The 24,933-nt window shown below is 40.3% G+C and overlaps 1 protein-coding gene across 1 annotated transcript in view; it reads right to left on the reverse strand.

Moving 5' to 3' along the window:
- The window catches only part of LOC121487486, an 84,481-nt gene extending 59,950 nt beyond the window's left edge, over positions 1–24,531 (reverse strand). The window contains exons 1-4 of the mRNA XM_041749267.1: positions 24,449–24,531; positions 22,777–23,198; positions 22,164–22,305; positions 16,990–17,440 (exon numbers count right to left, since the gene is read on the reverse strand). Coding sequence (XP_041605201.1) covers positions 16,990–17,440; positions 22,164–22,305; positions 22,777–23,193 — 1,010 coding nt within the window. The 5' untranslated portion in view covers positions 23,194–23,198; positions 24,449–24,531. The remainder of the gene's footprint in view (positions 1–16,989; positions 17,441–22,163; positions 22,306–22,776; positions 23,199–24,448) is intronic.
- Between the last annotated feature and the right edge of the window lie 402 nt (positions 24,532–24,933).

Genomic DNA, 24,933 nt, shown 5'->3' on the forward strand with positions numbered 1-24,933 from the left:
AACTATTCCACTGAGCCATCCAGGCAGTCCTCTTCCCAACTTTCCCTCTTTTGTGACCCTAACGACTAGCTCAAGGCATTTTTGTTTTATTTTGTTTGGCTTTAAGAGTTTTTACATCTGATTAATATTAGAGAACAAAAAAGATAAACAATATCAAACAGAAACACTTGGGGGAGTTGAAAGTGTTGCAAAATTTTATAAAACTGCTTGGGATTTTATTATTCCTAATTCTAAGAGAGTAAATGGAAATTACAGGGAGTCTTCCCTCTCTAATTTATTCTTTTGAGGGCAGGGACCCACAACATCCATTTTGAAATACCGTCCTTCTGAGCCCCATTATGTGGGCTATTTCCTGAATGGTGGTCCCTGTTGCCAATTTAAAGACACAGTCAAGATAGAGCATCACGTTCTTCTGAGCAACCAGAGAGTAAGGAATAGTTCCATCCCAGTGTTGGACAACCTTGCACATACCTACCTACATAGGTCATATAGGTGAGCTGATTTGTGAGGTCATGCAGGTGAGCATGCAGCTGATTTGAGTGTTGGCAAAACACCTGTCATCCTCCCAGAATGTGAGAACATGAGAGGCTTGTGAGGAGCTACAAGAAGGCCATTTGCCACTCAGGTCCTCGTCTTGGCAGGAGGCTGTCATGACACAGTTCTTCATTGCTTGCTGGGTTGTGATGAAGCTTTCTGCCTCACCTGTGACCTGGTGTGCAGCTGAGACTGTAAAAAGGCTAAGCTACAGCACAGCATTAGCCCCTTAGAAACAAGGCATCCCACATCTCAGGCTGAAGTCATCTGATTCCTTTTGTTTTGGTGTTATCCTTTTAGTGTGAGACAATAGCTCATGAGGAGCCGGTACCTTTTGGCTACTCTTGGTTTCACAGTCTATGTAAGTACTGATCTGTCTAAATCTAAAAAAGGCTCATTTCTTTACCAGCCGAATCGTTTGACCTTGCTTTAAAAGCATCTCATTCATTAACTAATGGTAAAAAAAACCAAAACCAAAACCAGATAGATACTACCTGGGTTCCAGAGACCTAGACGTGACTACAATGAAGTCATGATTCCTTCTTTTAACATCACAGTCTTATTTAGGAAATGAACAAAAAGCCAAGTATTTATAAGGCAGTAAAGAAGTACTACAGTAGGAGGCAGCCCCGGTGGCACAGCGGTTTGGCGCCGCCTGCAGCCTGGGGTGCGATCCTGGAGATCTGGGATGGAGTCCCACGTTGGGCTCCCTGCATGGAGCCTACTTCTCCCTCCCCGACTCTGCCTGTGTCTCTGCCTCTCTGTGTCTATGAATAAATAAATAAAATCTTAAAAAAAAAAAAAAGTGCTACACTAGGGGCACCTGGGTGGCTCACTGGTTGAGCAACTACCTTTGGCTCAGGTCGTGATCCCACCGTCCTGGGATCGAATCCTGCATCAAGCTCCCTGCAGGGACCCTGCTTCTCCCTCTGCCTATGTCTCTACCTCTCTGTGTCTCTCATGAATAAATAAACCTTAAAAAAAAAAAGGTGCTATAGCAAAAGAACAGAATACAGGGTGTGTGTGGGGGACACACCTACATGAGGTAGTGTGCTGAAGAGGAAGAGAAGCATCCAAAGACAGAGGAAGCAAAGTAAGAAAAGTTTTCACCTTGAAATGAAAGTACAGACCTTCAGACCTGCTGTTAATTAGATTTCATTCAATAATAATAATAATCTTTTCTAGGCTTTTCTGTAACAATTATTTTGAAGCTCTCAGTCCTTCCCATCAGTTCAGAAGTATTTCCCTCTGGGCATTTAAAATACAGTGGTTAAAGATTCTGTTTCAGCCAATAAGTGCATTGCACCAGGAGTCTTTAGATGACAAGTAGCTAAAAACCCGTGACAGGCACTGTTAATTCCCTACATACAGCATTCTCCAGGCTCCTGCGTGGCTCAGTCAGCTAAGCATCCAACCCTTGATTTCACCTCAGGTCTTGATCTCAGGGTCCTGGGATGGAGCCCTTCTCCACCTCCCTGCTCAGCAGGGAGTCTGCTTATCTACCTCTCCCTCTGTGCGTGTTTTCTCTTTCTCTCTCCCTCTCTCAAATAAATAAATCTTTAAAAAAAAAAAAACTTCCCCCTCATTTGCTGATTTTTTTGATTACTGTGCCCAGCCACAGGCAGTAAACTGTGATTGAGTTAAGCCATCCATGACCATTCTGTTTCTCTTTGCCAGATACTCACTTTGCCTTCCTGGTAGCTGGGAATGGCCATATGATTCAGTTCTGGTCAATAAAATGTCAGAGGAATAGTTTGTATCTCTCAAGAAATTCCTATAATTCATGTAAGTTGTCAAATTTGTTGGCATAAAGCTGTTCATACTATTTCCTTAATATCCTTTTTTAAAAAATTTTATTTATTCATGAGAGACACTGAGAGAGAAAGGCAGAGACACAGGCAGAGGGAGAAGCAGGCTCCATGCAAGTAGCCCAACGTGGGACTCGATCCTGGGTCTCCAGGATCACACCCTGGGCCGAAGTTGGTGCTAAACCGCTGAGCCACCCGGGCTGCCCAATATCTTTTTTTTTTTTTTTTCCCAATATCCTTGTAATGTCTATTGGACCAGTTGTGATCTTCCCTCTTTCCTTCCTAAAATTGGTAATTTTAGGTTTGCTTTTCTTTATCAGTTTGCTTCTAGTTCATCAATTTTATTAATTTTTTAAGGAATTAACTTTTGGCTTTATTTGCTCAATTATTTTTGTCTATTTCACAGAGTTCTCCTTTTTAAAAAACAATTAATATACAGTGAAATTGACTCTTGTTTTGGCATATAGCTGTATGAGTTTTAACACACATGTATAGATTTGTGAAACTACCACCAAAATTATGATGCAGAATAGTTTCATCATTCCATAAAACTACCTCAGGATATACTCACAACTTTCTTACATCCCTAATCCATAGCAGCACTTAATTTATTATCCATCAAAAGAGTTTTGACTTTTCTAGAGTGCAATATAAATGGGATCATAAAGTACATACATTTTTACATACCTTTCATTCAGCATAATGACTTTGAGACTCATCCATGCTATTGCATGTCTCCATAGTTCATTTTATTGCAGCTATCACAGTTTGTTTATCCATTCAACCATTGAAGGACTTTTGGGTGCTTTCTGGGTTTAGGCAATTATGAATAGAGATACTATAAATACTCATGGATAAGCTTTGTGTGAATATAAGTTTTGATCTCTCTAGAGTTAATATCTGGAAAAGGGACTGCTGAGTCATATAGTTTTGTGGGCTGAATGTTTGTGCCCCCCCCCCAAATTCACATGTTGAAGCTCTAACCCCCAATGTGAAGGTATTTGAAGATGGGCCCTATGAGAAAGAATTAGGTTTAGATGAGGTTATGAGGGTGGGGAATTAGTGCACTTATATGATGAGATGGAGAGAGCTTGGTTTCTCTTTTTCTTTCTCCCCACCACATAAGGTCACAGTGAGACAGTGATCATCTGCAGGCTGGAAAGAGAGCCCTCACCAGAAAACCAAATCCACTGGCATCTTGATCTTGGACTTCCCACCCTCCAGAACTGTAAGAAATAAATTCCTGTTGTTTAAGCCATCCAGTCTATGGTATTTTGTTATAGCAGCTGGAGCTAATATATATGACTTTTATTTTTTTAGTTTAAATAAATTGAAAATTGAGCCAAAATCAATAATATATGACATATAAAATATGAATTTGGGAAATAAGCATTAAAATTACATATAAAAATTATATATATAATATGTATGATGTATTTTTTATATATGGCTTTTTCACCCTCTCTAGAGAATCTGCCTAGAGAATGATGTTGGGGAACAATATATAAAATGTACAACTGGAAATATGTTGACAGCTATGTTTAAACATTATAATGAAGATCCACAATTAAAGGAGATTTTAGGTCTCTCTTTTTCTCTCTCTCACACACACACAAAGTATATGCTTACTTTTATAGGAAATTGCCAAACTGTTATCCAGAATGGCTGTACCATTTTACATTACCATCAGCAATGTATGAATATTCCAGATGCTCAACATATTCACCAGTACTAAGTGTTATGTTAGTGTTTTTGGTTGTTGTTGTTTAGCCATTCTAATATGCATACGATTATATCGCATCATGGTTTTCATTTGCATTTCCCTAAGGTTAATGATGTTGAGCAACTTTTCATTTGCTTATTTGTCATCCATAAATGCTCTTCTGGGAAGTGTTTGTTCAAGGACCCCCATCCCCAATGCCACCTCATTAAAAATTTTTTTTTACTGCTAAATTTTTGAAGTTCTTATAAATATTCTAGATACAAGTCTTTTGTGTTGTCACTTATAAATACTTCTCCCAGTCTGTAGTTTGAATTTTATTCTTAATAGTGTATTTCACAGCAAAAAATGTTTTATTTTAATGAACTCCAACTCATCCATTTTAAAATTTTATAACTAGTGTTTTTTGTTGTCATAGCTAAGAATACATAACACCAGGACATGAAGATTCTCTCACGCTTCCTCCTAAAAGTTTTATATTTTTATATTTAGTATTAGATACATGATTTATTTTGCATTAATTTTTGTATAACGTGCAAATTATAAGTTGAAGGTTTGTGTCAGGGGGAGGGTTTGCATATAAATATCCAGTTCTATTTGATAAGAAGTTTACTTTTTTAAAAAGATTTTATTTATTTATCCATGAGAGACACACAGAGAGAGAGAGAGAGAGAGAGAGAGGCAGAGACATAGGCAGAGGGAGAAGCAGGTTCCTCTAAGGGAGCCCAATGTGGGACTCAATCCCGGGACTCCAGGATCATGCCCTGGGCCGAAGGCAGGCGCTAAACAGCTGAGCCACCCAGGCATCCCATGATAAGAAGTTTATTTTGTTTCCATTCAATTGCCTTTTAATCTTTTAAAAAATTTTTTTAATTTTTAAAAGATTTTATTTATTTATTTGAGAGAGAGAAGGAGAGAGCCAGCGAGAAAGCACAAGCAGGGAGAGAGATACAGGCAGAAAGAGAAATAGATCTCTCTAAATAATAGAAATAGATTTCTCTAAATAAATGAATAAAATCTTTTAAAAGAATAGAATTAGTTGCCTATATCTACAAAAATATCCTACTGGAATTTCTATCAGAATTGCATTAAATCTATTGATCAGTTTATAGACAATTGGCATGTTAATTATATTGAGTCCATCAACCCATTAATAATATACCATATCTTGTCATTCATTTTGATCTTTGATTTTACTTATTTTCATTTTTATTTATTTTTTTAAAAGATTTTATTTATTCATGAGAGACATAGAGAGAGAGGCAGAGACACAGGAGGAGGGAGAAGCAGGCTCCCTGCAGGGAGCATGATGTAGGACTCGATCCCAGGACCCCAGGATCACGCCCTGAGCCAAAGGCAGACGCCAACCACTGAGCCACCCAGGTGCCCCTAAAATTTTTATTTTTAATTGAAGAATAGTTGACATATAATATTATATTAGTTTCATGTGTATAACGTAGTGATTCATATACATTATGAAATGCTCGCTTTAATAAGTGTAGTTACTATCTGGAGTCATACAAAGTTATTATAAGAGTATTGGCTATATTTCCTATACTTGATCTTCTTTGATTTTATTCATTAACATTTTGTAGATTTCAATGTACAAATCATGCCCACATTTTGTTCAATTTATTCCTGAGCATTAACTGGTTTTATGGGCTATTTAAAATGATATATTAAAATATCTAATTGTACATTGCCCATATTTAAAATATGCAGCTGACCCTTGAACAACATATGTTTGAACTATGTGGATCTGCTAATATGAGGATATTTTATATACAAATATAGCACAAAACTGTAAATGTATTTTCACCTCCCTATGATTTTCTTAATACCATTTTTTCTCTAGCTTACTTTATTGTAAGAATACAGTATAAAACACACATAAAAAATATGTGTTAATTGACTATCTTATAGGTAATGCTTCTGATCAAAATTTGGGTATTAGGAGTAGGTTTTGGGGGAGCCAAAAATTATACATGTATTTTTTATAGTGCAGAGTGGTTGTTGCCCCTAATCCCATATTGTTCAGGTGTCAACTGCAATTGATTTTTGTGTATTGACTTTTATTTTCAACCTTGACAAACTCCTGTATTAGCCAGGGTTCTCCAGAGAAACAGAAACAATAGGATATATAACATATTTATAAAAACATTTATTAGAAGAATTGGCTCGGGATCCCTGGGTGGCGCAGTGGTTTGGTGCCTGCCTTTGGCCCAGGGCGCGATCCTGGAGACCTGGGATCGAATCCCACGTCGGGCTCCCGGTGCATGGAGCCTGCTTCTCCCTCTGCCTGTGTCTCTGCCTCTCTCTCTCTCTTTGTGTGACTATCATAAATAAATAAAAATTAAAAAAAAAGAATTGGCTCATTCAGTTATGGAGTTATGGAGGCTGAGAAGTCCCACAGCATGCTGTCTGCAAATAGGAAAGCTGTTGATATAATTCAGTCTGGTTGCTGTCCTAAAGGCAGGAGAAGATGGATATCTCAGCTAAAGCAAAGAGCAAAATTGCCCTGTTCAGGTTCAGGTTCAGGTTCTGTTCAGCTTCTGTTCAGGTTCTGAAGGAAGTGGATGATACCCACCCATATCTGTTCAGGTTCTGTTCAGGTTCTGAAGGAATTGGATGATACCCACCCATATTGCTAAGGATGAACTTATTTTGTCAGTGTACTGATTCAAATGCTAATCTCTTCTGGAAATACCTTTACAGACATACCCAGAAATGATGTTTTATCAGCTATCTGAGCATCCCTTAACCCAGTCAGGTTGACACATAAATTAACCATCACAACTCCATTAGAAGCATTTTTATAGATTCAGTGGATTTTCTATGTGGATAATCATGTTATCTACAGAAAGGGAAAGTTTATTTCTTAATTTCCAAACTATATTACTTTTTTTTCTTGCTTTATTGCCTTGGCTAGGACTTCCAATACAATGTTGAGTAGGAATGGAAAGACTGGACACACTTTCTTTGTTCCCAGTCATGGGGGGAAGGGATTCAGTCTTTTATAACTGAGCATGATACGGACTCTAGGGTTTTTGTTTTGCTTTGCATAAGACTTTATTTTTTTAGAGTAGTTTTAGGTTTACAACATTGAGAGGGAATTAGAGAGATTTCCCATATGCCCTCAGGCCCCACACATACATAGCCTTCCCATTATCAATATCACTTACCAGAATGATACATATTTAACCAAGGATGAACCTATATTGACACATCATAATCACCCAAAGTCCATGGTCTACCTTAAGGTTCACTCTTGGTATTATGTATTTTATGGGTTTAGACAAGTGTATAATGACATAAGTCCATTATTATGATATCATACTGAGTATTTTACCTGCTCTAAAAATCCTCTGAGCTGTGCCTATTTCATCTCCTCCACCCCCAGGCAACTACTGATCTCTTTGTCTTCATAGTTTTGCCTTTTCCAGGAAGTCCACTATATAGCGGAATCTTTACAGATTGACTTCTTTCACTTAGTAACGTGCACTTAAGGTTTCTCCATGTCCCTTCATGGCTGGATAGCTCGTTTCTTTTTAGCAATGAATACTATTCCATTGTCTGGATGTACCACAGTTTATGCATCCATTCACCACTGAAGGACATCTTGGTTGCTTCCAAGGTTTGGCAATTATGAATAAAGCTGCTAAAACAGGTGTCCAAATTTGTGTGTAAATGTACATTTCCAACTCCTTTGGATAAATACTAAGGAGCATGATTGCTGGATCATATGGTGAAAATATGGTTTTGTTAGAAACTGCCAAAGTGTGTGTACCATGTTGCATTCTTGCCAGCAATGAATGAGTTCCTGTTGCTCCACATCTTCACCAGCATTTCGTGGTGTTAGTGTTTCACATTTTGGCCATTCTAATTGGTGTGTGGTGAACTCTAGGTTTTTCATAGATGCGCTTTATCAGTCTGGGGAAGTTACTTTGTTTTTGTAACATAAATAGATGATGAATTTTGTCAAATACTTTTTCTGCATCAGTTGATATGATCATGTGGTTTTTCCTTTTGGAACTGCTCCTCTGGTGGATTGCTTTGACTTTTGAATACTGGGCCAACTGTATAGTCCTGGGATAAGCCCCACTTGGTCCAGGTATGTTCTTCTTTTTATACATTGCTGAATTCAATTTGATAATATTTGTTGAGGACTTTTGTGCTTACATTCATTAAGAATTTTGTTTTACAATCTGTTATTCCTAGTGTTGTTTACATTGTGTAATTTCCGTTGATCTATATAGATGACTATTTCATCTGTCATTTGCATTCTTCCACTGAGCTCATCCAGTGTATGTTTTACTTTGGCAATTTATTTTTCTATAAAATTTCCATTTTGTATCTTCTTTATATCTTTATTTCTTTCCTGATGTTTCCTCATTCCATTCATTCACACTTCTTAAGCATGGTTATAATATGTGATTTAGAGTCTTTTTCTGATAGTTCTAACATGTATGTCATCTAGGCAGTGGCATAATTTGATTTTCTTTTTCCTTGCAAATTGAGATGTTCCTGGTTCTTACTATGCCTAATCATTTTGCACTGTATCCTGCACATTTTGATATTTTGTTATTAGATTCTGGGTATCATTTTATGTCCTAAGCAGAAAGTTGATTTGTTTGTTTGTTTTAGCAGGCAGTTGCCCCAGGTAGGGTCAGGCCACAAGTTCTGTGTGGGTTGTAGTTCTAAAGTCAGTTCAGTCTTCAAACATTTCCAGTCCTTTGTGCATGCCACCTGGTGGCCAGTCTGGATCTAGGGAAGTAGTCTACCCAGTAGCTCAGTTCTCAATGCCTGTGCTGCGCCCTGTAGGGTCAGATCCATGCATGTACAGTTTAGAGGTGAGCGGAGGTGTTCATATATTCCTTTTAGAGATTACACTTGATCTCTCTGCCATTTGCAATTAACGTTTTCTGGCTCCCTGAGGCCTCCCTTAGTAGTCTTCCAGCTAGAAAGTTAGGGCTGTAGTTTCCTTGCTCTGGTGTTTTCTTGTCTCAACTACATCTGCATCCTGGTCAAGAAGTGATAGGACACAGAGAGGATAAAAGCCACGGAGATTGTTACCATGCTCTTGGAACCAAAGCTCCTCTGATCAAAGCTAAGGGTTCCCCTCCCTCTGAGTTTAAGGTGATTTCTTTCTGTGCCCCCTGCCATTGCTGGGTTGCTGCATGGCTATATTATTGCCTGGAGGCTGTGGTAGGAGAGAAGTCAAATGAAGAAAAAAAGAAACAGGATGGGGGCACCGGAGTGGCTCAATCAGTTAAGCATCTGACTCTTGATTTTGGCTCAGGTCATGATCTCAGGGTTGTGAGATTGAGCCACATTGGGCATGGAACCTGCTTAAGATTCTTTCACTCCCTCTCCCTCTGCCCCTCCCCCACATCCCTCTTTTAAAAAAACTAAGGGATTTCTCCCATTCTTTCTGACTCTTAGGAGCCCCTTCCCTACTCCTTAGGCCATGCACAGAACATTTCCCTTGGAGTTCTTCCTGTTCTCTCTCTGTGTGCGCTTCTGGGTTTCAGGCTAGGAGGCTGAGTCTAGGCTAGGAGACACCGAGGAAGAAGAAAGTGTAAATTCAGTGCAGTTCAGTGGAACTTCAGATTCTAGTCCTCCTCCCAAATCAGCTTGCATTATTTACTGCTCAAGGAGTTGCTTCTTTATCTCTGTCCAGGATTCTGTGGGAATCTCTCTGTGGAGAAAGACAAGAGTGGAATGTGCTTACCTTCCCTGGAACCAGAGCTTCTGTCCTTATTTTTATTATTGTGTCCTTTCTACTTACTTTGGTTTCAAATTCCTCTTTTATTTTTTCCCTAGATTCTTGAGGTGAATAATTAGGTCACTTATTTCAAACGTTTCTTATTTTCTAAGGTAAATATATGAAGGAATGGTACATCAGGACTTGAGTCCTGCTCTGCAGATTTCTTAGTTCCTTCCTCCATGTGTCAGCTTCATCTACCAGCTGTTGCAACATTGCCTGCCATCATAGCCACTCACAACAACATCTGGAGATAGAAAGGTATCATCTTTTCTATCTCTTCTTTTTAGAGAAAGCAAACTTTTCTTTTTTTTTTTTTAATTTTATTTTATTTATTTATGATAGGCACACAGTGAGAGAGAGAAAGAGGCAGAGACATAGGCAGAGGGAGAAGCAGGCTCCATGCACCGGGAGCCTGATGTTGGATTCGACCCCGAGTCTCCAGGATCGCGCCTAGGCCAAAGGCAGGCGCCAAACCGTTGCGCCACCCAGGGATCCCAAAAGCAAACTTTTCCTGGAGACCATGGAACAGGTTTTCCCTAATGTCTCATTGACCCAGATTGGGTGATATACCCATTCCTAAATCAAAATTACTTGCAAGTAGAACAGGATTACCATGACTGGCTTAGGTTAATCATGTGGAGTTGAATGAGTATTGATAAGTCAAACTGTAAAACCACTCAGTTGACAATACCGTTAATAGGCAGTGAATAAAAGCAGTCTAATGGAATAATCTAGTTCTTTTTTTATTTAAAATTTTATTTATCTGTTTGAAAGAGAGAAAGCATGAGCACAAGCTGGGAGAGCAGCAGGCAGAGGGAGAAGCTGGCTCCCTACAGGGAGCCTGATGTGGGGCTCCATCCCAGGACCCTGGGATCATGACCCAAGCCAAAGGCACCCTGGATTAATCCAGTTCTGATGCAGCCCCATTGACCTGTCCAAATAGTGACATTCCACCTAGCATCCTGACAACTCCTTCTGCAATATATTGGAGCCAGCCAAGCTACATAGGGAAAGATAGCAGATGTTTACCTGGCTGATCATTAGCTCAGACACTAGAGTTCACATGTTATATAAGCTTCCAACCAATGTCATTGATCTATTAGTAAAAACGTTATTTCCACCTTTTGGCTATTGTGAATAATACTGCTATGAACATGGATGTACAAGGATCTGAGTCCCCGCTTTCAGTTCTTTTTTTTAAAAAAAATATTTATTTATTCATGAGAGACACACAGAGAGAGAGGCAGAGACACAGGCACAGGGAGAAGCAGGCTACATGCAGAGAGTCCGACGTGGGACTAGATACCCCGTCTCCAGGATCATGCCCTGGGGCCAAAGGCAGGGGCCAAACCACTGAGCCACCTATGGGTTCCCCCTCCCCCGCCCCCGCTTTTAGTTCTTTTGGATGATATACTGAGGAGTGGAATTGCTGAATCATTTGGTAATTCTATATTCAGCTTTTTGAAGAGCCATCAAACTGTTTTCCATAGTGGCTACATCATTTTACATTCCCATCAGCAATGCACAAGTGTTCCGATTTCTCCACATCCTTGCCAGCATTTGTTATCTTTTATATTTTTAATCAAAGCTATCCTAATGTGTATGAGGGGATATCTTATTTTGGTTTTAATTTGTATTTCCCTAATGATTAGTGTTGTTGAACATCTTTTCCTGTACTTATTGGCCATTTGTATGTCTTCTTTGGAGAAATAGCTATTCATGTCCTTTGCCCATTTTTGAAATAGATTGTTTAGGGGTTTTGTTGTTATCATTGAGCTGTGGGAGTTCTTTATATATTGTGGATATTGATACCTTATCAGATACGTAGTTTGCAAATATTTTCATTCCACAAGTATTTAAGTGCCTATTGGAGGTCAGGTACTGTGACAGATGCTTCAGAGATAGCAGTGAATGAGTCACTTCATGCTTTCAAGAAACATAAAATAGTGGCATCAACACAGAAGCAGATATAAGCACCCATTTGGTGGGGTAAACACAATTCTTCTCAAATATGCAAAGAAAATGGAGCTAATTTTTTATAACTGATATTTTTGCTTCTTGAATTCCCACCCCATTGTATGGGTGGTGGTGGTGAAAGAATTTAATTATTCAGTCCATTTTAAGTTCAACTCCCTAAATGGCTATTTCTTGTTCTGCCCTTTTCTGTCATCTGGATTTCTGGGGAGGGGGTTTATATTCACTTAGGTGAGATGGTGCTGTGGATTGGATCTCAGATGGGCTTACTGTCCTTCTTTTCTAGTCTCTTGTCTTCACAAGTGGTCTGCCGTTGTGCTTGCTCACCAAACTATAGCAACCAGTAAGTTGTTCTTTTGGCTAGGCTGGAGGCCAATATCTTTTCCTTCATTTGTCATCTCCACATCGGTTCCAGCCACCCTCTAAGGTGCGGCTGAGACTCCGAGCTGATTGTGGGCCTTCTGGGTCCTGCAGCTCTTGGCTATAAGATCCACAAAGTTACTTTGTGCAATGGTCCCAACTCTCCAGTTGATGCAATCAGCTCTTTTCCAGGGTCCCCATTGAACATGGAGAACTGCTAAAGATCTCCTAAATCATATGTTAGCTGGTAGGAGCCTTTTGCTTAACACTGCTTTGCCATTTTTATAGTAGTCCAGTGTTGGAGAACAAGAAGTCTGTTCAGCAATTGCTCCCTCAATGCACTCAATAGCAAGTTGGCCCAGCCTTCTCCCCTTTCAAATTATCTCCCAACCCTCTCTGGCATTTCTCTAGGCTTTGGGTGCAAAGGTAAAGGAACACCTGTGTCTGACCTTCTCTTTGCCTCACCATTTCCAGGAGACAGGAGGGCTTTTTCATTTTTTCCTTGTGCTATCTCATGACTTTTTTTTTTTAAAGATATTTATTTATTTGTTTGTTTGTTTGTTTGTTTGTTTATTTATTTATGAGAGACACACGGGGGGGGGGGGCAGAGCCACAGGCAGAGGGAGAAGCAGAGGAAGAAGCAGGCTCCCTGCAAGAAGCCCAATGCGGCACTCAATCCTGGAACTCCAAGATCACACCCTGAGCTGAAGGCAGAGGCTCAGCCACTGAGCCACCCAGGCGTCCTGCTATCTCAAGACATTTCTTCCCAAAGTATCATTCATCCTCCCCCTCTTCCTTGGAGCCATGTATGCAAGTTGGTATTTTAAAAAAATTTTGTGTGATAAATGTAATACCAGTATGTAATGAGTAGAAGAGTGTGGTAGTGGTCCCTAACCTACTCTTGGAGGGCTGGGGTGGAGCTTCCTGGAAGAAGTGGCATCTGAGCTAAAACACAAGGAGTTAGTTAAGTGCAGAAGCTGGTAAGAGTTCAAAAGGAACACATGCAAAGGCCTGGAGGCAGAACTTTGATGATTCAGAATGGCTTTGGCATAGAGCATGAAGGATGCAATGGCAAGAGACAAAGCTGAAACGATAAGCTGGAAAAAAATGAAAAAAAAATGAAACGGTAAGCTGTGATCAGATCACACAAAGCCTCAAAAGCTTTGTTTAGGAGTTAACTTTATATTAAAAGCAATGGGAAGTCTATGTTTTGAACAAGAAAGGGACATGATCAAATGCATGTTTTTGAAAGATCATTCTGGTTGAAAGAAATGGATGAATATGAAGAAGTCAAAGCTAAGGGCCATTTTGTTTCCCTTCACTTAGGGGATTACCTACCATCTCAAATTTTATAAAGATAACACTAGAATAGTATAGAGTTGGAGGGTTAGTCACATCACCATACTTAAATGTTGAGAGATGAGGGATAATAACTGATAGCAGCCCAGGTCCTGAATGGTAAGGGACTAGCGAGACCCTTCTTTCATTCTGAGGAGGGGAAATAATGGATGAGGTTAGCAAATTTGATAGTAGGAGGTTGTAAGTTATCTTTTGGGGTTTCTTTGGCCTGTAAACAGGAGGCAAAATCAGCCATTTGCCCATGAAGAGGAAGATGGCCAAGGAGTATGGCAAACACTGTTGTTGGGTGACCCAATGTCATTGACAAAACCCACCCGCCCTGCTGCTTTCCCTATAGAGGTTGAAACCCATGCTTTACCAGACACATTTGCAACAAGGAAACATAAGCAAAATTTTCTTGGAAAATTCCATAGTTTCTTGGAAAGCTTTTACTTTTCCTAGCAAAGGAGATGGCCGTGGCTGAAACTCCTTTTCCTCTTTCTTCTGACCCTGGAGGTCATTCCTGGAGCTGGATCAGCTCTCTTGCCTATCTGAGAAAATAAGCATGAGGGAAAGGCCAAAAGAAGGGCAGAGACCACATCTAGACCAGCCATTGTCCAGCTGCTGATTCACAGCCAGCAGCAACTCACCTCCAGATTTCTGGTTACAAAGCCTTACCTGTTTAAACCATCATAGTGGATTTTGCATCCAGAAACATTCCCAATACAGGAGGGTTTAAGGGCAGTAACAAATACATGATCTGGCCTCCAAAAGAATGAGAGGTAATGAGGGAACATAGGATTATACCTAATTATTAAAGGCCAAGATGAAGTGAAATTCATAAAAATACAAATTTCATTGGAAAGTGTTTGCTATCTATGGAAATCAATCTAATGGAGGTACTAATATCATGCTAATTTTAAAAATCAAGGTTAGCCCAAGTCATATTAAATTTCCATTTAAATGAACTAGCATTAGGAGATCTAGGTAAGTGTATGATTAACTCCCAGTAACACAAAAACACCTTTCAAAGTTTTGTCATGTACTTAGATGATATGACTCACACCACCTTCTGGGGGAGAAACAGATTATTCACAACGTAGATAACACAATCTCTTAAGGTTTATGGCAGCATCAACTGAAGACAACTTCCCTCAGAACACTCCAGGTTGTCATTTTATTCAAATAGTAACAAGAAACTCTGTCTTTCCATAATCATGCAATAAATCACAATACTTGTGTCTGAGGCAGTAGCTGCTTTCATAGATGGCTTGTTCCTTTCTTTAATTACAAAGAGAATGAGCCCAAATAAAGATTCTCACACTTTTAATAAATGTAAATATACAAAACCCAATATATATTCATATTCACTAGAGCTACAAAGTATAATCACTATCAGACAATTCTATAATCACAATTTACATTCACCTCTTCCCTTACCAATCTTATATTATCAATATTCTAAGTAGAGCACAGTAATCCCGTATTTGTTTCTGGATTTACTCTCAGCATTAGATATGGTTAGATTTTCTGAAAGTACAATATTTATGCTCCTCATCAAAGAAGTTCACTGTGAGGCCCCTCTTCCCTTCTCCTAAGGATTTCCATTTTTGATGTTTGCTTCCATATTGGCTAACTGTGGCACCACAGAAAACATTATGAGGCATATATTCTTATAATACAGTTTTTATCAAGAATCCCTAGATTCTTGGAACGTTATTTGTATACTGTCATGATAATTTTAATAACATACAAGTCATTTTATTTTTACACAGGAAATCTGACTGACATATGGGCAAAGTTCAGTGAACTCTTCAAACTGAACTTTAGTAATTTTGTACAAGAGCGTCAAAACCCAGGGGTTCAGGTCTTGATAGTTTGTCGAGGGACAAACCTTAAGAATGCACATGACCCTGAAAAGGTTCTCTTGTGGTGCCTGAAACATGCTCACAGCTGATGTATAGCAGAAAAGGGGACTTGAACACTGGAGGAGAGCTGTTAGCTGGTAAGGGTTTCCTTTCGCACATACGCTGTGCTGTACCTCTCCGTTACAGGCCACATTTGCTCGTATTCCATCAGTCTTATGTGAACTGTCTTTTCTTTATCTCTTTTTCATTTTAATATGATCACGAATGTTATATAAGCACCCATAGATAGCCCTGTTTATTATAACATTCCTTATATTTATGCCACTCCCTAAGACATGCAGAGCCAATCTGCTGTATTCACTGAGTTATTTCCAAATTACATTGTAGAGATTATTTTTGGGGGGGACGCCTGGGTGGCTTAGCAGTTGAGTCTGCCTTTGGCTCAGGGCATGATCCTGGGTCCAGGGACCGAGTCCCACATCAGGCTCCCAGCAAGGAGCCTGCTTCTGCCTCTGTGTTTCTGCCTCTCTCTGTGTGTCTCTCATGAATAACTAAATAAAATATTTAAAAACATTTTTTTTTCTACATAGAATATTACTTAGAGGGTGCCTGAGTGGCTCAGTCAGTTAGGTGTCTGACTTTGGATTTTGGCTCACGTCATGATCTCAGGGGTGTGGGGTCAAGGACCACATCGGGCTTCTTGCTCAGTGGGGAGTCTGCTTGAAATTCTCTCTCCTTCTGCCCTCCCCCCTGCCACACACACCACTCTCTCTGTAAAAATAAATAAATCTTAAAAAACAAAAAAAACTTTACTTAGTATCAATAATGTGTAAGCTTTTGTGAATTTTTGTAAGAGAGTAGGTCCCTTTACTCTTCTTCCACCTAACAGTGACCCTGGACATTTCAGCCCAGGTCTAAAGGTATACATTCTTTTGGGCCTCCTCAATCCTATTCTCATATTTTGAATCTAGTAACAAAAAACAAATGGTAGGGGTGCCTGGGTGGTTCAGTCAGTTAAGTGTCTGCCTTCGGCTTGGGTCATGATCCCAGCGTCCTGGGATCAAGCCCTGCATGGGACTTCCTGCTCAGTGTGGAGCCTGCTTCTCCCTCTCCCTCTGCCCACAGCTCTCCTGCTTGTGCTCTCTCACTCTCTTTAAAACAAACAAACACATGGTAAAAATTTCAAAAATTCTAATCTTTGGTCTGAGAATCCCAATGCTTGAGTTATGGAATTGAGGAAAACACTTATTTTTATACTGAGGAACTTACACATTCCTTCTCAACAGGGAAAATATAATTGTCCAAAAAGAAATGTACTAGTTCATGACTTGTGTTAGTAATGAAAATAGAACATGTTTGAGAATGTCTTTTTAAGAGCTACCCTAGGGATGGAAATCTGAATTAAGCTGTAGAATCTCAAACATTTGAATTGACACTGTATTGATAAAGCAGGAGAGCAAACAACATTGACAGAAGATATTTTACATTCTCTCCTGTAGCTTTTATGACTTTTGAAAGCAAACTAGTGCCCACCAGAATTACTGAAATACTAAAGGAGTGTTCGTGCTTTGTGTCTTCTCTTGCTGAAAAAGCTCTGAGCAAATGCTTTGATTCCCTTACAACACTGATGGGACTTTTTCTTTCATGTGTCTCTTTCTATGTCTGAGAAGATTTGAGCTCTGACTAAAGGCTTTCCCACATTCATGACACTTGTAGGGTTTCTCTCCAGTGTGTGTTCTTCGATGCTGAATCAGGACAGCACTTCGGCTGAAAGCCTTTGCGCACACGTCACATGTGTAGGGTTTCTCCCCACTGTGGATTCTATGATGGAGGATGAGGGCTGAGCTCTGACTAAAGACTTTGCCACATTCATCACACTTGTGTTGCTTCTTCCCAAAAGGGTTTCTCTGTCTTCTTGCAAACTTGCCATCTTGTTCACAGGTTCTTCGATATGTGCAACTCTGAGGAGCGTCCATAAGAAGGGTGTTGGAAACAGTGTAATGCAGTTCCATGGCTGGAGAAGTCTTCTGCCTCAAAGCTGCATTCACATTTAGAGTTTTTGTGTCTTTAGCTGAAATAATACATAGAAAAGCAATGTCACCAGTTCTCTGTACAGAAAGAAAGAAAGGGGGGCACCTGGGTGGCTCAGTGGTTGAGGATCTCCCTTTGTCTGCCGTTGGCTCTGGTTGTGATCCCGGGGGGTCCTGGAATCAAGTCCTGAAACAGGCTCCCCATGGGGAACCTGCTTCTCCCTCTCCCTATGTCTCTGTATGTCTCTCATGAATAAATAAATAAAATCTTAAAAAAAAAAAAGAAAGAAAGGCAAATAGAATGACACAAAGAAAATCTATATGGATTATTCACTGGCTAGCATGTTTGTAAAACAGCATCACAACGTAGAGGATGGAGATGGTAAGTCAGAAAATATTGAGAAGACCAAAAGACAAAAAAGGGAAAGATTTATATATTGAGGAGACAGTCAACTATAAAGTTGAAAAGTTCCACGCAAAAGGTAGGATGGTGAGTAGAGGTACAAAGATGTATCAGAGACTGAAGAAAATCTGGAAGAAGTGGGACTAAAAGATGAGGAATTATGGGAGAAGCAGAGAAGCAACTGAAGGAGAGGAGCCAGATGGGGCAGCAGGTAGTAATTAAATAAGACTTAGTACGAGCATCAATAAAAAACATTTAATAATGATAAATGAAATGAAGAAAGCCAAAGGGTCAAAAATGAATATGGAAAATAAGGTCAGAAAATACAAATTAGGGGGGTGGGGGGAGGATTATAGACTAGGATAACTGACACGTCAAAAAATCAAGGGTAGCACAAAGTACTCACTTATGAAAAAGCCCTACCCTTAAATGTATTTTATAGTATTAGTTGACTGCCATTGTTACTGGTGTAAATAGAGGTCATTTTGTAAATGGTAAAGACTCTGTTCCAAATTCTAAGGTGACTCCAACATCTGGTCCCCACCATCAAAATTCAAGGATGTCCACTTTAGCCACTTTTATTCAACATTCAACATTGTACTGGAAGCCCTAGCCACAGCACTCAGACAACATAAAGAAATAAAAGGCTCCAAATTGGTAAGGGAGAAGTAATACTCTCACTATTTGCAGATGACATGATACTGTATCTAGAAAACTCTAAAGACTCCACCGAAAAACTATCAGAACTCATAAATGAATTCAGTAAGTTGCAAGATACAAAATCAATGTATAGAAATCTGTTCCTATACACTAATAATGAAGCAGAAAGTGAAATTAAGAAAATAATCCCACTTACAATTGCACCAAAACCAGTAAAAGATCTAGCAATAAATTTAACCAAAGAGGTGAAGGACTTATATTCTGAAAACTATAAAACACTCATGAAAGAAATTCAAGACAACGCAAAGACATGGGAAGATATTCCATGTTTATGGGTTGGAAGAACAAACGTTGTTAAAAATGTCTATACTCCCCAGTGCAATCTACAGACCTAATATAATCCCTGTCAAAATACTAACAGCATTTTTCACAGAACTAGAACAATCCTAAAATTTCTTTTTTTTTTTTTTAAGATTTTATTTATTTATTCATGAGAGACAGAGAGAGACAGAGACAGAGACACAGGCAGAGGGAGAAGTAGGCTCCATGCAGGGAGCCCGACGTCGGACTCGATTCCGGATCTCCAGGATCACGCCCTGGACTGAAGGCGGTGCTAAGCCACTGAGCTACCTGGGCGGCCCCAATCCTAAAATTTCTATGGAACCACAAAAGACCTTGAATAGCTAAAGCAATCTTGAAAAAGAAAAACATATCTTGAGTATCACAATCCCAGATTTCAAGTTATGTTACAAAATGACAGTAATTAAAACAGTATGGTACTGGCACAAAGATAAACATATAGATCAATGAAAGAAAATAGAAAACCCAAAAATAAACCTATAATTTTATGGTCAATCTTCAACAAAGGAGGAATGAATACATAATGGGAAAAGGACAGTCTCTTCAACAAAGTGTTGGGAAAACTGGACAGCTACACCCAAAAGAAAGAATCTGGACTACTTTTTTTTTTTTTTTAAGATTTTATGTATTTATTTGACAGAGAGAGCATGCGCTCACAAGCAGGAGTAGCCGCAGAAGGAGAGGGAGAAACAGACTCCCCGCTGAGCAGGAACCCCTGCCCCCAAATGGAGCTCAATCCCAGGACCCTGGGACCATGACCTGAGCCAAAGGCAGATACTTAACTGAGCCACCCAGAAGCCCCTGGACCACTTTCTTACATCATTTACAAAAATAAACTCAAAATGGATTAAAGACCTAAACATGAGACCTGAAACCATAAAAATCCTTGAAGAGGCAGCCCGGGTGGCTCAGCGGTTTAGAGCCACCTTCAGCCTGGGGCCTGATCCTGGAGACCGAGGAACGAGTCCCACATCAGGCTACGCATGGAGCCTGCTTCTCCCTCTGCCTCTCTCTTTCTCTGTGTCTTTCATGAATAAGTAAAATCTTTTTTAAAAAAATCCTTGAAGAGAACAAAGGCAATAATCTGACATTGGCCATAGCAACATTTTTCTAGATGTGTCTCTTGAGGCAAGGGAAACAAAGCAAAAATAAACTATTGGGACTACATAAAAATAAAAATTTCTGCGCAGCAAAGGAAACAACCAATAAAAGTAAAAGGCAACCTACTGAATGGGATAAGATATTTGCAAATTTATTTATCCAATAAAGGGTTAGTTAGCATCCAAAATACATAAAGAATTTACATAACTCAAGACCCAGAAAACAAGTAATCCAATTTAAAAATGAGAAGACAAGAATAGATATTTCTCCAAAGTAGACATATAGATGGCCAACACACAAATGCAAAGATGCTTAACATCACTTGTCATCAGCAGGGAAATACAAATCAAGACTACGATGAGAGAACCTCACACCTGTCAGAATGGCTAAACTAAAAAATGCAAGAAACAAGTGTCAGTGAAGATGTAGAGACAAAGGAATGCTCTTGCACTGTTGGTAGGAATGCAAATTGGTGCAGCCACTGTGGAAAATAGTATGGAAGTTCCTCAAAAAGTTAAAAAGAGAACTACCCCATGATCCAGTAATGGATCATGAAGATATTTATCCCCCAAAGCACAAAAACACTAATTCAGAGGGATATATGCACCCCTATGTTAATAGCATTAATTATAGTAGCCAAACTATGGAAGCAGCTCAAGCGTTCATCTATAGATGAGCGGATAAAGAAAATGTGGTATAAATACACAATATTTATTGTGTAATGTGTGGAATATTACTCAGCCATAAAAAATAATTAAATCTTGACATTTGCATCAACATGGATAAAGCTAGAGAGTATTATGCTAAGTGAAATAAGTCAGCCAGAGGAAAACAAATACCATATGATTTCACTCATGTGTGGAATTTAAGAAACAAAATAAATTGAGCAAAGGGAAAAAAGGCGGGGGCAAACCAAGAAACAGACTCTTAATTACAGAGAACAAACTGCTGATTACCAGATGGCAGGGGGGTGGGGGGCTAAGGGAAAAAAGGGATGGGGATTAAAGTGTACGGTTATCATGATGAAAAAAATAAAATTAAAAAACAAAACAAATTTAAGAGAGTCCTCTGTGAGGACATTTGGAGGTAGAATGTTGTTATTGTCAACACTGGGATCCCAAGACCTGGCTTTGAGGCTGATAATTACCACAACAAAAAGCTACCAAGGCAGGGATGGTTCCCTCTTGATCCTGATGGAGTATGAAAATACTTCCATTTCTCTCTTAGCTAAGCCAAGACAACTGCTAGACTAGGGGTGTTAAGTGCCCCTATGAGCCTCTTGTCAACAAACAGAAATATTTTCTATGTTTTTGTATTTTGATTTTCCTATATTTTCTTATCAAAATCACCTTGTAAAAACTCTAACCTTACTTAGCTGATCGACCCCTGTGGAATATGGAGGCAGTGCTGGGGGGAGAAGAGGAGATCCTTCCAAGTAGGGTTTCCCGTCTTCATTTCTGACTCTCATTTTATCCAGCATGATCATCCAGAAGGAAGGTCCTGCTCAAATGTCATTCATCAAAGAGGCCTTCTCCACCACTTTAGTTAATAAGACTGTGTCCCTACCTTATTTAATAAGACCCGTCTCCCTTATTTTGCTCTGCTTTTTTCCCCCACAGCCTTTATTTTTTTAGTATCTGCAACAAAAGAACAGGGTGCTAAGCCAGCCATTTTGCAGCACTTTTGCAAAAAGTACTGCAAGCAGCAGCAGAGGCCAGTTTAGGATGTGAGAGAGTAGAGAAAACTATTCAAGTCACTATGAGAGGGCAGTCATCTTGGCAGAAATATGGTGATTTGAATACTAGATGCCACTAGTAACCAAGCAAATAGCTATACAGAAAATGATGGCGTGGACTAGTGGTCTGTAGACTGACTTTCGCCAAGCTTGTGGGCTGATACTACTTGTTCTTGCTTCAGTCAGGGTAGCTGTGTTTTCATCTGTTTTATATACTGGAACTCCATCCATGTAAAATATCATGCTTCTCTAAAAAAGGCTGAAAAATCCCCATGGACATGATGCCAAGGATTTAAAAATCTGAAAGATATTATAAGAGAGTCTGGAAAAGAAACAAGAACAAAATCCTGAGGACAATCATTAGCACAACATTTAATAGTGGAAGTCTGCACAGTGATGAGGCAGGAGGGGAGATTTGAGACCTCTTGCAGAAAGCAGCTGAGATGTGTGTGGTGGGCTGAGAGGCCACCTTTGCCCCCACCATGAATGGAATCCTGCCCCTCACCTTTTCGAATTGAGTGAAACTCCCCTGATGCCAATGGCAGCTGCTTCTTTACAGGCTTGATCTGGCTACTTGGTGACTCCTGAGTGATTTCCCAAGATGTCAGCTTCTCTGCAAGCATGTCTTCACTTTGTCCAAAAAAGACCTAGAAGCAGGTAGGTATAACAGAGACTGAAGAAGGGAATCATGTTGGGGATAAAATAATAGAGATGGGCGTTTGGTGGCGTTGGTTAAGCCCCTGCCTTTGGCTCAGGTGGTGATCCTGGGGTCCTGGGATCAGCTGTATCCAGCTCCCTGCTCAGCTGGGAGCCTGCTTCTCCCTCTCCCTCAGTCGCTCCCCCTGGTTGTGAGCACATGCTTGTGCACACTCTCTCTTTCTCTCTCAAATAAATAAAAATTTTAAAACAAAACAAAATAAAATAATAGAGAAGAAACTACATAGAAAACGTCCTGGGATACAGGAAAGGGAGGAAGAAAGCAGAGCCACATTCTATGAGTATATTTACCACCCTACGTGGTTAGCGAGTAGGAGTATAATTTGAGAACTCTACCTGCAGTCATGCCCCAGAGCTCCTGACTCAACCTGGTCACTCATCCCCACAAGATGCCTTTTTACCTGCTCAGTTGGCCCATCAAGCTCTTTTTCCAGCTCCTCCAGCATAGTCACGGCTTCCTCTCCATTTTCAGGCTGGTACTCTCGAAGCCAGGCCTGCAGCTCCTCAGGCAGGATGGCCAGGAACTGCTCCAGCACCAGCAGCTCCAGGATCTGCTCCTTGGTATTCACCTCTGGCCTCAGCCACTGATGGCAAAGTTCCCGGAGCTGGCTCAGAGCCTCCCTGGGCCCAGGGGACTCCTGGTAGCCAAACTGCCTGAACCTCTGGCGGAAGGTCTCTGGGCAGGAGCTGCTTCTCCAGGGGAGGCTGGAGTTCAGATCACAGGTCTGCTCTTCCTTTTCCATCTTCACTATCAAAATGCTGTCAGATTCCTCTGAAGTTTGTAGAAAGAGTGATGACTTTCTCAGCTTTAAAGACATTTGGACTGGGAACAGATATATAGGTTTTAATCTTCAAGAAGGTAAAGTTTTCCTTAAGTATGATGAAAGAAACAAGTGGGAACAAGACACAGACAAATGTTTCCTTAGAACAATACATCTAAGAAATGGAAGACTGTACAGAAAGCACTGCCCTTAATCTTAGTATAAAGCAAGCTTTCAAAGAATACTTCCTTAAGAAATCGAAGAGCTAAGATGCATTAATTTACATGCATGAGTAATTCCCAATTTATTCTGTAAATCATGCACACGAGGCTGACTATCATAGTAAGAGATCAGCCAAGATTGCGCAAGAACTCCAGGAGAGCAGGAGTAAGGGAAGCTTGAGAAAAATTGACTCTGTGGCAGGCTCAAAGAGCCAATTAATTTTTTTGCTAGCCTGATGCAAAGAGTGCTAAGAAATAGCACTCATAAGAGAAGTGCTTTCATGTGGATTTTTTCAATGCTTATTATTAAGCAGTATTAATATAACATTAAGTCTAATACTATCAATAGTATTAAGACAATACTATTTTGACAGTAACCATTCAAAAGAAAAAGTAATTGCATATTCCTCCCTCTTAATGTGCTTCCATTTATTTCATATTTACTTCTACTTCCAAATCCATGACATTTTTATTATTTCTCTCTACCATAGAATATTTAGAGTGTTTTTAATTTTTACTGTCATAAATAATGCTGGGAAGCACATTTTCAGGAATATATTATTTTTCTCCAACTTATTCAAGGATATCCCAAGGACTTGGGATATCAAGGACTTGGGATATCAAGGACTTGGCTTGTTGGGCCCAAAGGAGAGTGGCAAATATATTGCTATGTATTATCAAATGAATCACACAGACAATTTTCTAACAATCCACAATGCCAAAGCAACATGGTGGTGAAGCAGGGCAACAATTTCCGTAAGTATCATAGCTTGTTAGCAGAAAGGGAGTAGCAAGACATTTTTAGCACCGTTTTAGTATAAGCATCATTGATTACTGATGGCTAATTTAAAAAATCTTATATGTGCCCGTTTTTCCTCTTTATGCACTCTACCATCCCCCACCCGAACTTCATCAAGTGCTGTTCTAGGCACCAAAGATACAGCAGTGACCTGAACAAAGCCTATGGCTCCTTAAAGCTTATATTCGAAGACAGAGTCCACAGTGTTATCCGTCAATGATACGACGGTGACTGCAATGCAGCAAATGATAACAAACGACACAGAGAATTTACTACGCTCTAGTCTCAGCACCTTATGTCAAAGCCCCGTACGGTTATTTCCCTGCCGCGATGCGGATGAGGACCCTAACAAGGCCAGCTCAGGTAGCGTGGGCGCCGGCACGGGCGGGGCGGGGGGCTGAATCCCGGAGGCTGCCGGGGGCCCCGTGCAGAGGAGCCTCGCGCCCGGATGAGACTCTAGGGTCGAGGCGGAGCAGCAGGAAGGGTTCGAGGCCCTGAGTCTGGAAGCCGTTGGGGGGGGGGGGGTGTTACATCGGGACCCTAAACTAAAGGCAGACTCCGAAGTCACGGAGAGTGGCGGCGGGACGCGCTCTGCCGCTTCAGCACCAGCCGCCCACGCGCCGCCTGCACACCTGCTCTCGGCGCCTGCCGAGACGCGGGACGCCGAACCCCCAACACCGCAGCCCGGCCAGGGGCGAAGAGCGCCGACGCGGGGGTCCGCCCGCACGGCCCACTCACTCCAAAGTCCCTCCGCCGCCGGGCCGGCTCGCGGAGCGC

Source organism: Vulpes lagopus, chromosome 1 (assembly GCF_018345385.1).
Source record: "Vulpes lagopus strain Blue_001 chromosome 1, ASM1834538v1, whole genome shotgun sequence".
Classification (NCBI taxonomy): domain Eukaryota; kingdom Metazoa; phylum Chordata; class Mammalia; order Carnivora; family Canidae; genus Vulpes; species Vulpes lagopus.